At 47.0% G+C, this 14,550-nt stretch overlaps 1 protein-coding gene across 2 annotated transcripts in view; it reads left to right on the forward strand.

Annotated features, from left to right (window-relative positions):
• The window catches only part of ZNRF3 (zinc and ring finger 3), a 217,491-nt gene that overhangs the window by 128,212 nt on the left and 74,729 nt on the right, over positions 1-14,550 (forward strand). For both annotated transcript variants that reach the window (XM_074972553.1, XM_074972554.1), the window contains one exon: positions 12,190-12,315. In XM_074972553.1, the coding sequence (XP_074828654.1) occupies positions 12,190-12,315 (126 nt within the window). Of the gene's footprint in view, positions 1-12,189; positions 12,316-14,550 lie in introns of those variants that run through there.

The raw sequence follows: 14,550 nt of genomic DNA on the forward strand, positions 1-14,550 counted from the left end.
GGTACTGGTTAGGCTGCACCTGGAGTATTGCGTCCAGTTTTGGTCCCCACACTGCCTTTCATAGTGAGATTCAAGGAGCTCAATCTATTTAGTTTCACAAAGGGAGGTTAGGGGATGACTTGATTACAGTCTATAAGTACCTACATAGGGAACAGATATTTAATAATGGGCTCTTCAGTGTAGCAGAGAAAGGCATAACATGATCCAATAGCTGGAAGTTGAAGCTAAACAAATTCAGACTGGAATTAGGTGTAAATTTTTAACAGAGTGAGTAATCATTGGAACAATTTACCAAGGGTCGTGGTGGATTCTCCATTACTGACTGTTTTTAAATTGAGATTGGACTTTTTTTCTAAAAGATCTAGTTCAAACAGGACTTAATTCAGGAAGTCCAATGGCCTGTGTCATACAGGAGGTCAGGCATGATGATAGGCATTCCCATCTGTCTGTATAATCTAGTTTCTTTGTAGCACAATTAAATATTTTGGCTAACAACATTTAATGTTTTATAGCTCAAGAAGCTCATGGTCTGTGGAGAGCTCAGAGTATGTTGGTCTGCTTCTAATCACCTGGGAGATCAGGGGTGGGAAACACTTAAAATTGTGGGACATGAAGGATCCAAGAAGGAAAATTTCCAGTTTAAGATCAAACTTCCCTTGTTGACCAATAAATAAAGGTGGAACAGAGTCAAGTCTGCACATATGCTCTATGATTTGGGCTATTTCCTGATGTTAAATGGCTTTTGTAAAAACAGAAAAATCCCTCTGAATATCTTTAAGAGTGAGATCTGCCGGCAGCCAGGGAGTTGAGTACCTTTAAACATTCGTCTCGGGCAGGTTAGATTTGATGTTCATCAGCAGTCAGTCTTAAAGTGGTGGTAAGCCTCTTTAAACTTTGCTGGGTCACTGTCCCTTGGTGGGATAATGGCCCATAGCCAGTGAGGGCTTTTAAATGTTTATACAAGCTAGCAATGTGTTGTGATTAAGCCAGAGCAATTTTTGTGCCTTGGGGAGCTCTTCTCTCATGCTGTTGAAGGACACTGCTCATAACAAAAAACAAATAAGCAGAAGGCAACTAGATAAATTGCCAAGGGTCTAGAAGAGACTCTGGAGCCTTGTGGGCAGTGGGTTTCTTTATCACTGCTGGAGGTAGATCAGAAACATTCCGGAATCGGAGGCATGATGTGGTTTCTCTGGAATGTATGTTCATTGTGTGTGTATGATCCACATACAGCTCAAACTAAAGTAGATGGATGGCCAATGTCAAGAATTTTTACCATTTCAGTGATCAAATACATTTGTCAGTTGTCAAATATAACCCATTTTTGGAGAAGTTGGCGAGAAATAGGTTCTATTTTTCATTTGTCCTAAGCTATTTTGGGGGTGAAGGAGCTTCAAAGAAGCAATATCATGAGCGGATACCAGAAGAGAGGTTCAGATTATTATCCTTGTAAAACAAATGGCTGGCTAACATTTTGCACATCAGTAGCATCTTCCATCTGAGGCTCTCAGTGCTTTCCTACTAACCTTAATCTGTCTGCTTCATAGCCCCTTTGGCAGGTATGCCAGTACTATTCCCATTCTACTGGTAAGTAAACTGACACAGAGAAGGGAAATAATTTGCCCAAGTTAATTCTATGCTAGAGCCAAGAGCTGACCCCAGATCTCTGCCAATGATTTTGAAGGCTTCTATCACCTTAGCAGCTCCTATGTCTTGGCCTTGCACCTTGTTCTTCTTTGCACTAGGTGGGAATGATTTTTTTTAATCCAAACCATGTTGCTGGAGGGATGTTTAATTGGCTGTAGGGCAAGGAGCAATTACACTGGCAGGAAATGACCTTCAGACTCGTGGAAATGAGCAAAGCAGCTTGATTATGAAACAATGCAAACATAATCTGTGAAGTTGGCAAATTAAACACAAAACATGCCATAGAATGTTGGGATCTTGGCATGTCAGGCCATAAGTGAGTTGCTTTGGCAGAGCTGTCTGATGGCCCTATGACTGATTTAGCGGTGGGTGCTTCAAACTAGGGGTAGTTTTTAATGAGTGAAGGGCTAAGTTTGCTGTATAGCAGGCGTGGGCAAACGTTTTGGCCCGAGGGCCACATCTGGGTATGGAAATTGTATGGCGGGCCATGAATGCTCACAAAATTGGGGGTTGGGGTGTGGGAGGGGTGAGGGCTCTGGCTGGGGGTGCAGGCTCTGGGGTGGGGCCAGCAATGAGGAGTTCAGGGTATGGGAGGGTGTTGGGGTGCAGGGGCATGAGGGTTCTGGTTGGGGGTATGGACTTTGGTGTAGGGCTGGAGATGAGGGGTTGGGGGGTTCAGGAAGGTGTTCCGGGCTGGGACCAAGGGGTTTGGAGGGTGGAAGAGGAATCAGGGTTGAGGCAGGGGGTTGGGGCATGGGAGGGGGTCAGGTGTGCAGGCTCCAGGCAGCGCTTACCTCAAGCAGCTCCCAGAAGTAGTGGCATGTCCCCCCTCCAGCTCCTACACGGAGGCACAGCCAAGTGGCTCAGGGCACTGCCCCGCCCGCAGGCGCCGCCTCTGCAGCTCCCACTGGACATGGTTCCCCCGGGCTGCCCCTGCCCCGGGAGTGGAGGGGGGACATGCCGCTGATTCCGAGAGCCATGCGGAGCCACGGCACGCATGGAGCAGGGCAAGCTCCCAGCTGGAGCGCCGGAGCAGGGCAAGCCCCAGATCCCGCTCCTTGGCGGGAACTTGAGGGCCAGATTAAAACATCTGAAGGGCCGGCTGTGGCCCCCAGGCCGTAGTTTGCTCACCCCTTCTGTAGAGGTTTCATTGTACAAGTGTGTCACCTTTCTGTGGATCCCTTTCACAAAAAATCTGATACCCTGTGCTCTATTATATATACTGCTCCTTCATGTAGCAATTACTATAATCTCAGTTATGTGTAGATATCTGTTATAGAGTGTTTTTAGAAAAACAAATGCAAAGATAAATCTGCTACCACATTTAGAAGTGATGATGTTATGGTGAGAGAGAGAAAGAAACTTCTGCACTAAATACCTGTATAGGCCAGGGGAAATGTGACAGAGCTGGCAGCCAGAGGACCATGAGTTCAGATCTTACTTCTACCAACTACTGTTTATCTTTCCACCCCAATCACTACCCTTATTATTGACGAAGACCTTGAGCCCCAACCGTAGATGGCAGTCAAGGATGAGCTACAGCCCCCTTTTTTTTTTTTTTTTGGCAAAGTTACACAAAATCATTGTATGCACAGTGAGGAATAAAGCCCAGGTCTCTAACAAGGCAGACTTAAAACTTATCCAGCCAGCCACATTGCTTTTCAGAGTCATTGTTCCAGTTCTGACTACGCTGTCTCTAGCCACTGATCCACACTCCCCTCTTAGGAACAGAATCTAGGATTTCTCATCTCATCTGACCTATTGGGAAAATGTGTGCCAAATCCTCCTCATGGTGGCTAGTTTAAGTGGGTGAGGGTCTGAGCTGGAGAATCTGAAGATCCAGCTTAAAATCCTGCTGCTGATGTACGTGGGAGATGCTATGGCTGTATATCTTTCAAACACTGAGAGAACTTCTTTTTTAAAACAGGTTTAAAACCTCCCTAATGTTCTGTCCTGCGTGACAGGATGCTTGTGAGGGACAGGAGTGTGATGGTGTCCAGCCATTATATTTTAGACTAGGAGGTCTTTTCCCGGTTACATACTCTAAGGTGAATTTCATCAGGCCCTGCCAACTTCAATACATCTAACTTAACTGGTTAAAGAATATTTAGATATTTCCCTGTTCTTTTCCTTCCCTCTTGTTGTTAATGTTTTGTTAAGCATCTGGTCAAAATTTTTTTTAACATGAAGACTAAAGCAAAATAGGGATTAAACACTTACGCCTTATTGGTGTAGTCTGTTATTAGCGCTCCTTCCCTGTTAAGGAGTCCAGTTTCTTGCCACAGTCTCATCCAGGCTGAGTTGGGGGTGGGAGGAGAGACCTCCATGAGAGAAGGCAGCTGCAGAAGCCGCATCAGATGGAGGGATCCAGGTCTTTCTGAGCACCAGGAGCTTGCAGGAGCAAGATATGAACAAATTATAGAAGGCTGTGGCCCTTTTAGAGATGAAGTGAGCATTCCAGAGGCAGCAAGACAAAGGGAGGGTGTTGTAGGGTAAATACATCCCGTCATGCAATGTCAGGTCAGGGTCAAGGTCGCTACTCTCCTTTGCAGGGCAGCATGGCCAGAGTCAATAGGGCTGCCCATCTGTGCAGGGCAGTGTGACCTAGTGATCCAGAGTGTTTAATAACTGGGACAGCTCCGTCATTAATTTCTATGAGACATTGGTCCCCTGATCAGTTAGTATCTTCCAGGGTATTCTGACCCAGGTGAAGATTTTTAGAAGCTTGGCAGCTATTGTGGGGGCCATGGCCATCTGCAACAGCACGGCCTCAGGGTACCGGGTCAATAATCCACCACTATGAGGATATACTGGCACCCAACCCACGCTTCTCCAGAGGCCCTATCAGGTCCATACCAATCCACTCAAAGGGGACCCCAACTACAGGGAGTGGTATCAGGGGTGCCCTAGGCGCCCCCTTTGGATTGGCGCGTTGGCACTCGGGGCAGGAGGTGCAAAAGTCCCAAACTTCGCAGTAGATACCTGGCCAGAAATCCTCCCTGCCACCTGTTGCAGGGTCTTCTCACTCCCCAAGTGTCCTGCCCAGGGCGCTGAGTGCATTAGGCATAGTAAGCTGTGCTGGAACCTCTTCAGGACCAGCAATTGCCGGAATTCTTCCTATGTTTGTGGTTCCTTAGCCAGCTGGTAGAGGCAGTCGTCATGTACCTCAAATTGGAGTCCTTGAGGTGGTCGTTGGCCAGCACTGTCCTCCTCCTTGGGGTCCGCCACGTGTTCCCAGGCTCGGCTCAGACTCTGGTCCTCCTCCCTCTGCTTTCTTAGGAAGTCTCTGTCAATGTCCAGTCAGCCTCCACCAGCGCCTCTGCATTGGGGGGTGCATATCCGTGTCTCTGGCCGGATGGAGGGGCCTTTGCCCAAGCAGTCCGGACCCTTGTTGCCCACTAGTTCCCTCTTCGCTGGCCTCACCTTGTCTTCCTTGGGTGGGGGATTGCTCCACTCTTGCACAATTTTGCAGAACAACCGCCAGTCGTGCCCCAAGATCACTGGGTAGGTCAGCATCAGGGCCAAGCCAACTTGGCACACCTCCTCACATCAGCCGCCCGCTGTCCTCAGCCAGGTGGTCGGGTACAGTCTTACATCCCCACGGATGGACAAGCGTTTGGCTGCACCTTGAGTTGACCAGGGCCATCACTGGGGAGCCATTCACCCACAGGGATACCAGGAGCTTAGCTGGGCCCCTTTTCCTCGCCGGAGGCTGGCCACCTACACTTGGCCATAGCTACAATGGCCAGGGCCCTCCGGCAGGTGGTTCCAATCTCAAGACTGCAGGTCCCTCCCTGCAGATCTTCTTCCCCCCTTCTCCCCCAGTGGGAGGCTGGTCAATGGGACACCTTCTTGCTGGTGTTAATACGGTTGCAGATGGCCTGGGTTGGTGCCGAGGACTTCCTATCTCGGGACTGCGTGCCCCCTGATTCACCAGCTGACCCCAGGCTCTCCAGATTATGGACCCACGTCTCAGACCCTTCAGCCGTCACGTATTCCTCCATTAAGGAATTGGCCTCTGCGAGGGTAGTTGGGCAATGTCCCCGAACCCACTCCTTCCCCCCGCTAGAGAGGATCTGGGTGAACTGATCCAGAGTGACAGTTTCCTCCACTTGGGCCCCGGTCAGCTCATTGCCCCGGGGCAGGTGAGGTGGCTGGTTGCAGCAGCGTCACCATCTTCTGTACCAGGCGTTCCTGCTGCTGGGCAGCCATCTCCCATACCAGCTGTTGCTGCTGCTCTTGTTGCTCTGGACCAGCTGTTGCTGCATGGCCATCTGTTGTAGCAGCTGCACTGCTGTTGTTGCTGACTTTCCAGTAGCCATTTCAAAACCTTTTCTGTCTCCATCTTTATCAAACCAGAACGGGGGGTGGGAGGTTTTGTCTCTGGCCCTCCCTGGTGCAGAACTTTCAGCAGGTTCTGGTTGTTGCCTGTGTTCTCCGCCAGTTGTCATGGGGTGAGTACATCCTGTCATGAGGTGTTGTGTCGGGGTCAAGGTGGCTGCCCTTCAGCTCAGGGCAGTGTTGCCTAGTGGTCAGAGTCAGTAGGCAGGGCAGGCAGCCCTCACTGTCTAGGGTCCCACAGCCTCCTGGCTGGGGCAAGTCAGCAACAAGCTCGGGCTTTGTGGCCAAATGGGAGCACGCCACTACCCAGTGGTGGGGCTGGCGGCCAGGGGTAGGGGGACCAGGGCCCACCCTACTCCACCATGTCCCAGCCAAGGGCTCTATCAGTGGTGAGTGGTCCTGCCACTACCCCCTGGGATCAATATCTGGTTCCCCTGGATTATTTCCTACCCTGTCTTCCCGCTCTGTAGTGTGCAGGTTCTCAGTCTCCTTGGGGTGGTAGGCAGGCAAGGTTTCCAGTGACTCCTTTCCCCTGCGGGCCTCAACAGACAGCTAGGTACTCGCCAGGGTCTTGGCATGGCTGGTCTCTGCGGCATGGGGCTCTGATAGCTTCTGGGCAGGAGCCTGCAACATATGTCCGCTCTCCTTCCCAGTCAGCCCAGTCTGAGTTGGGCTACCCTCTTTTATGGTCTGCCTCCAGTTGGAGCATGCTCAGTAAGGGCAAGAGGGCATGGCCTCCTTGGCCCACAGGGCATGGTTAACCCCGCAGGGCCAGTGCGGGGTAAGTACAGCCCATCACAGAAAGAGATGGGCATGGGGTTAGGAATCTTGGCACAAGAGGGGTGACAGAGGCCAATCTGGGAGGTGTAGAGAATGCAGATGGAGGGAAGGCCAGGGTTGGGCCAGTTGTCACCTAGATGCAAGGAGAAGGCAGAGGGAGATGAAGATATGGGATCTGGATTTGTGCTTGTGTTGAGGGGAGGGCGATTGGGGTGGAGAAGGGAAAAGCACTAGGTAGAGCTGGTGGAAATTGCTGATAAACAAGTGGAACTGGAGCCGAGGGGGGATGAAGGGAGGAGGAGAGTACACACTACAATGCAGAAGAAGGGTTTGGGGAGACCCAGGAGCGAGTGGCAGATGGGACAAGATTTAGACAAAGTAAATGGGAACTGATCAAATCAATGGAAATTAGCTGAGCTGTCAAGTGAGAGATGAGTTACCATGGAGAAGGATAGTTATGAGATGCTCAAGTGACAGTTGAGTGAAAGCAGGAGCTGAATGATGTGACAAAGGGGTGTTGGATGCACCTGAGGACTCAGCAGCAGGAGGCAAAGAGGATGGTGGAGAAGTGAGGGAAAGTTAGAGGTTCCCAATCATGAAGTACATTGAAATTTAAAAAAAAAAAATCATTAAGGTTAAAATGTACAGTAAGATACTAGGGTGATCACCATATAAAACCCTATAAATAAAAATATTCTCACTTTGTTTCTATAGATATTATCACTGGTATAGCAGTAGCTAACTCTTTTTTTTAGGTTTTTAGATGCCTTAGTATTCATGATTCTCACTGTGGTTTATAGATCTCTGTAAGATGCCACCAGTGGTGCAAACACATTAAAAACTCTGTGCTGCAGGGAGGCAACCAGGAATTAAGAATGCATTAGCCCTGCTGCATAGGAGAATAAAAGTTGGGGAAACTCTCCCTTTCATCCCTCCAGTGTCTGCACCTTTGGCTGATGGAACATCAATAGTCTGCCATGCAGGTTCCTCTGGATTCCTGCTACAGGAAAGCATTGACTGTTGTATTCACCTTCTGGTAAACTGTTTTCTTTCTTCTGTGTAATCCCTTTCTCCCCCCAAAGCTGTGTTGGAACTTTGTCATTCCCAGACATATCCTAGTTCTGGGATTCAGAAGTTCTCATGTCTTCTACTGAAAATATCTCCTAGCTGTATAAACATGTTTACTCCGAGTCCATATCCCATGCCTTATTCAGAGTAAATGCAACATGCTGCTATTCGCGTGTGTGTGTGTGTGTGTGTAGCATTTGGGATGTTATGGTTCTTGATCTCAGTTCAGAGTCAGAATCTGCCCCCTCCAATACCCATGATTTTTGTACAGTATGGTAACAGTTTCATCTTGGAATTGTAGTTAAGTTGTCAGTGTGCTTCCCTTTTACATATAAGAACTGAGAATCTTTCACTACAGCTTATACCTTGCTGATACCAAATTCTCTTTCATATAGAAAAATATCCTGAGACTCCTGTCTAGACCCAGGTAGTCAGGTAATGGGCAGGACAGCTCTTCTTACACTAGTTCGGCATAAGATTCAAAATTTTTCCATTCCCTGATACTCATCAAGTACCATGTTGTGACAAAGTGGGAATTTTCTGTAATATTTTTATGAATCCTGTGTGTGCCTCGGTTTCCTCCCTGTTTTGCATGGCTACCCTGTGGCGGCAAAAAGGTCTATGTTCGGTCTCAGGGCTGGCTAAGAGACATGGGGGAGGGAGAGGTCTGAGCCTGAACAGGTCATCATAAAGGACTGGCTCAGAGCGACTCCGTATCAGTGGAAAATCTGAGAAGACACTGGAAAACCCAGTCACCAGGACATTAACACCTAGCAACCAACAACCCAGAGGGAGATGGATTTCCCCACCCCTCATCAGGGAATCTGAGGAAGGACCCCAGCTCAAGAACAAAGAACTGGAATGTATGAGGTGGGGGGGATAAAGTGTTGGCCTCTCACCTGGGAACTGACTAAGGAGGTCAGATAAAAGACAGAGAGCCAGAGACTGAAAATGCAGTTGCATTACAGCTTGGCTGGGGCTATGGGCTGACCAAAATGAACTATGCTTTAACTTTCATTTCTCTATGCTAACCTGTGGACTTCCTGTGCTGTGTTCTAGTGGATTAGTAAACCCAACTGTTTTGATATCACTGCCAGAGTCTCACTGTAAATATTTGGGAAGGTACATTAAAGAGCGTACAAGTCTGTACCAGAAAACTCTCTGTTGGACATGCTGAACAGAGCTCACTGTGTGAAGCAGAAGTGCTGAAGCCCAGAGGTTCAGTCTGAGATGGTGGTGAGGCTGTGTGGCCTATCCTATAGGAAGAGTGAGGTGCCTTGGGGGCCTGGCACAGCAAAAAGGTTCCTCCAACAGACTGCTCCAAAGCTGGATGTGTAGCACCGATCTTGTAGCTCTGTGACACATGCCCACTTCACCACTACATACAAGAGTTTATTAATAACCATGGTCCTTTGTTTGATAAGGGATTTGCCTCTCTTTCTTCTCCTCCTCCGGTTGTAAATGTATGTTTGTTAGGGAGACCCTCCTTGAAGGAGGAGGAGAAGAAAGAGAGGCAAATCCCTTATCAAACACTATTCTGGATCAGATCATGGCCCTACACTATTCTTCCAAGTCATTGGTAGTGTCAAATAGCTATTGTGTTTGTTTTGCTGTACAGGAAGAGGGTTTAACTATAGAAACATATTCACTCACAAAAAACTTTCTTAATGCAGAGTTAGGGTAGTCCAGTGGTATTTTGTGCCCTTCCAGAACATTAAGTTCTGCAAAACACAGACTTCTAAAAACTAGGAAATACAAAGTTAAGGTACAAACCCATGCAAACTTAACTCTGCCCTGTTGGAGTTGGCTGGAGCCTCTGGGGATTATCTGCATGCACTCCCAACTACAATTAGTATATTATGTGTAGGTTTCAGAGTAGCAGCCGCGTTAGTCTGTATTCGCAAAAAGAAAAGGAGGACTTGTGGCACCTTAGAGACTAACCAATTTATTTGAGCATAAGCTTTCGTGAGCTACATGGTGAAACCTCATGCTCAAATAAATTGGTTAGTCTCTAAGGTGCCACAAGTACTCCTTTTCTTTATATTATGTGTAGCTGTATTAATAGTGGAGGGATTAGTTGGAGCAGCTTGTCAGAGCTGTGATTGTGATACGAGGTGATCTTGGGCTGTGCCCCTCCAGGAGTGTGTGTGAGCCCCTGTCCCTGACTCCCATGTATGTCATCAAAGGAAAGAGATGCATAGAGTAATTGGGCTGGAAGGGGCCTTGAGAAGTCATTAAGTCCAGCCCCCTGCACTCAAGCAGGACCAGATAAAGCTAGACCATCCCTGACATGTGTTTGTCCAACTTGTTCTTAAAAACTTCCAGTGATGGGGATTCCACAACCTCCCTTGTAAGCCTGTTCCAGAGCTTAACTTTCTTTGTAGTTAGTTAAGATATTAGGAAAAACTTTCTAAATCTCCCTTGCTGCAGATGAAGCCTATTACTACTTGTCCTATCCTGGTGCACGTGGAGAATAATAGATTACCATCTTCTTTATAACAGCCCTTAACATATGCGAGGTACATAGCCAAGACTTTCAGGGACGTGGTAGAATGGTCCCACACCCAGTCTGACAGCCTCTGTGCTGTTAAGGAGGACAAAAGTCTTGGGGAAGAAGAATATCAAGCTGGAGTGGAGGGAATCAATCCTATAGTTGGGACTTGCCTTCCAGATGATGTCATGATATCCTCTCACACTGAGGATACCCCTCCTGGTATAGGAACCCCTGTTGTTAGGAAGAGCCAGATAATAGTGATGGGGATTTGATTATTAGAATATAGATAGTTGGGTTTGTGGTGACTGGGAGAACCATGTGGTAAATTGCGTGCAGGGTGCGAAGATTGCAGATCTCACAAGACATCTAGACAGGCGTATGTGCAGTGCTGAGGAGGAGTTCAGGTACATGCCATGCAACCTTAACTCTGCCCTCTTTGGGTGACTCCCCAATACACACATTTGCACCTACCTTTGCATTACAGGAGCTACCTCTTTCAGATGATCTGGAACCATCAGATTGTTTATTATCTGACCTGTGGTAACTGCAGGGATTTTATTTTTTATGATCCTGGTTCACACTGTCTAGCTGGGTCTCTTTTCAAATTAGATAATTAATTGTTTGGGGGCAGAGACAATATCTCGGTACCATAGCTAGTACAATGGGTCCCGATCCTAGCTGAGGCCTTTGGGCACTATTGCAATGTTAGCTGTGTGTTTGTTTGTTTTTTTGTTTTGGTCTGGGAGTATTCGTCTGTAAGTTTGTCAATGCAAATGTTCTAGGTTACTGTTGCAGTGCCCCCTGGGTATATTCATTCACTGCCCTTACTCAAGGCGAGGACTGTGCTGGGCTGCTCCCTGTTTGAGGAAAACTCTAGACTGGAATAACATTTCAAGATCAAAGTAATTGCTGATTTGTCTGACACTATCAGTCTTCATTTGGAGTGCTTTGCTGCTTTTGGCTTCCTAACTGTTTTGCACCACTGGTTTCCCATCCATCTGTTACTGGCAAATCTGAGTTCTGGCAAATCACAATTGAGATCAGAAGTGTAAGGACTACAATAAAAATATTTAGCACTAAAACAGCATTTTCATTTTCCAAAGTGCTTCATAAGTATTAACTCCACCACCACCCACCACACCACGTGGGAAGAAGAGTATTGTTTTCTTTTGCAGAGGTAGAAAGTGAGCCAGATTGGTTGGGTGACTGACCCAGGCTGCAGAGGGATCCAGATGGGAACTTCTAGCACATCACGCAGTGGGTTCCTGATTCTGATGCAGGTCTCTGGAGGCTACTGTACTGCAAATATTAAATCCTAGTCAGAGCTCAGCACCAGGTTATGATGTTGCCCCCCACAAAACCATACTCTTACGTTCTCTGATATAGTTATGCAGAAGCCACTGCATCCAAATGGAGAGGATTTTCCACTAGTGTACTAAAACACTCAAGTGATTGGCTGCTTCCTCCCTTCAGTCTAGTTGGTGGTATCTGTTCCAGTCTCAAATCAGGAACCTAACTCTAGGTGCCTTTAAAAGTTGCTTTAGTCACCTTCACCTTCTATCTTTAAAGGAAGAGACTGGTCCCTTTATTTATAATAGGACTTACATCAGCAATCTGAAGTGATGGGACATCAGTGAATTATGGAACTTCTCTCGCTTTCTGACGTGCCACTGTCTGAACAGCAAGCAGATATTTCTCTGTTCAGTGTGTATTCGACTGATAAATATACTGCTCTGTATTAAGGCCACCAGTAGACTATTTTGTTACTTCCATCATAATGAACACTGTCTTGTTTTCGTGTTAATGTTTTGGTTAACGCCTTTACCAATTTCTCCTCATCTCCCCTTGTTCTGTTTCAGATGCATCCACTGGGACTGTGTAATAGCAATGATGAAGAGGACTTGTATGAATATGGTTGGGTAGGAGTGGTGAAACTGGAACAGCCTGAGTTGGAGCCTAAACCATGCCTCACTGTCCTGGGCAAGGTAAGGGGAAAAAATGACCACCAATACTTTGTATAAATGGAGCTTGCAACTCTGTTTCTAGAAGGGGATAGTCCCTTCTTGTGACAAATGAGAAAAACTGGAGGAAACGTTTTTTTCCCAAACAAATCCTTTCTAAGGTCTCCCATGGGATATGCCACTAGTGCCAGGCTTGAAAAAGGGCATCTCAGATATGGAAAATGGCTGGGGGAGAGGAAAGACTTGGGCAAAATAGGGCATTTAGCTCAAGGAGGAGTTTCAGCAAAGTATTGTGCTCTGCCGGTGGTGGTCTCTGCAGTTATGCAGGGGGTGCATAAAACGGGGCAGAATGGGGAGTTTCATGGACTCTAAGGCCAGAAGGGACTATTGTGATCACTTAGTCTGACCTGCTGTATAACATAGGTCAGAACTTTCCCAAAATAATTCCTGGAGCAGATTTTTTAGAAAAATATCCAATCTTATTTCAAAAATTGTCAGTTTTGGAGAATCCACCAAGACCCTTGGTAAATTGTTCCAATGGTTAATTACTCTCACTGTCCAAAATGTGCACCTTATTTCCAGTCTGAATTTGTCTAGCTTCAACTTCCAGCCATTGGATCAAGTTAGCGCTTTCTCTGCTAGACTGAAGAGCTTATTATTAAATATTTCTTCCCCATGTAGGATTTTATAGACTGTAATCAAGTCACCACTTACCCTTCTCTTTGTTAAACTAAATATATTGAGCTCTTTTCTGGGAGTTTTGTGATGAAATAAGGCATGAAAAATTTAGCAGATATGTACTAGCTGGGGGTTAATATGAAAGATGTAGGGAGGAGTGAGGGATCAGAAAAGACCTGAGGCAATGTCCTGGTGAAAAGCCCAGGACTCTACTGCTGGGCAGTGGGCAGGGTACTGGGAGGTGTATGTCCCTGGGCCCTGTTCAGGGACTCAGTCTCTTGTACCAGTCTTTGGCTACTAGTTCCTTTCCCAGCCTTCTGTGGCAGATGGAAAATGGGAGAACCCTTCCTGCCACGCCTCTCGCCTCCTTCCTGCCCCCCCTACCCCCACCCCGGCAATACCAGGGCCTCCGGATTATTTGGGTTGTGGTGGGAGTATATCTTTCTGACTTTCACCAGAGTAGGAGTTTCTTTGCTTCTTCTCCACCGTCCTGTCTACTAGAAGAGCAGGAGAGTCTTTTGCTATACTGTCCATCCCCAATCTCTCTGTTGCCTTGAAGGTGTCTGAGTTATTGTACCCTATCCTTTTTGTGAGTTCTCCTCTCCAGAGGATAGCTCCAGTGACTCAGCTATAGCTCAGGGCTATAGCAATCCAGCAGCAGCAGTACTATAGAACTGACTTGATTCTTGGGAGTTTCACTACAGACCACAGGATTCTGAATAGGAGCCATAAAACTTACCAGTCATGTTAACTTCATGTTGCCACTGGACAAGGCTCTGAGCAGCAGCTGGGGCACTAGAATTACTCGGACAGTAACTTTAGACTAGAAGACTCCAAACTCTGTGTCCTCAGTTCTGCTATCCTGGTTCAGTGTCCAGCTCTCTTGATCTTCCAGCCAAAGTCCTGCTTGACCATTTATATTCTAGGATTAGTGTTTTTGAAAGATTAATGTTTAAACAAGAGATGACATTATAGATGCAGTTGGAAGTAACACCTAGCTGAGGTTGTTTAATGCTTTCCATTATAAGACCTTGTTTTACAGCCCTGGCTGTCTTGAGACTAAATGTTTTTTAAAAGCTTCAGCAAAAACTGTTTAGCATTTCCAAGAACAAGGTTGGGGGAAATGAGCTTAGCCCATTTTAAAAAAGGTCTTGCAACCTTTTCATTGAGAACTTCTAGTGCCTCCATACATTGGATCAAGGAGTTGAAATGTGATGTGTGGAGGGTGCCATGGTGTCAGAGAGATGCCTTTGTCATCCCTGTGAAAATACAACCAAATGTAGCTGTTATATGCTTCTGAAAATCACCATTTCTCCATGATCTGTAGAGATTTGCTAGAGGTTGGGAGCAAAGTTCCCTGAACATTGTCTGCACTGAGCATGCTGCAGTCCATGATTGTAGTAGCTGAGCAGGACTTTCCTTGCATTGGTTCTACCAGGCAGCGCTGGGATCATGTGGTGCAAGGCACCAGAAGTAAGAGCAGAGAGACTAACTTTTTTGTGCTCTCAGTGCTCCCTCTGCAGGTGCCCAGGCAGCAGGGAGGAGAAAGGGAAAGCATCCTGACTCAAATGCCGAGTGTTG

This window comes from Natator depressus, chromosome 15 (genome assembly GCF_965152275.1).
Source record: "Natator depressus isolate rNatDep1 chromosome 15, rNatDep2.hap1, whole genome shotgun sequence".
Classification (NCBI taxonomy): domain Eukaryota; kingdom Metazoa; phylum Chordata; order Testudines; family Cheloniidae; genus Natator; species Natator depressus.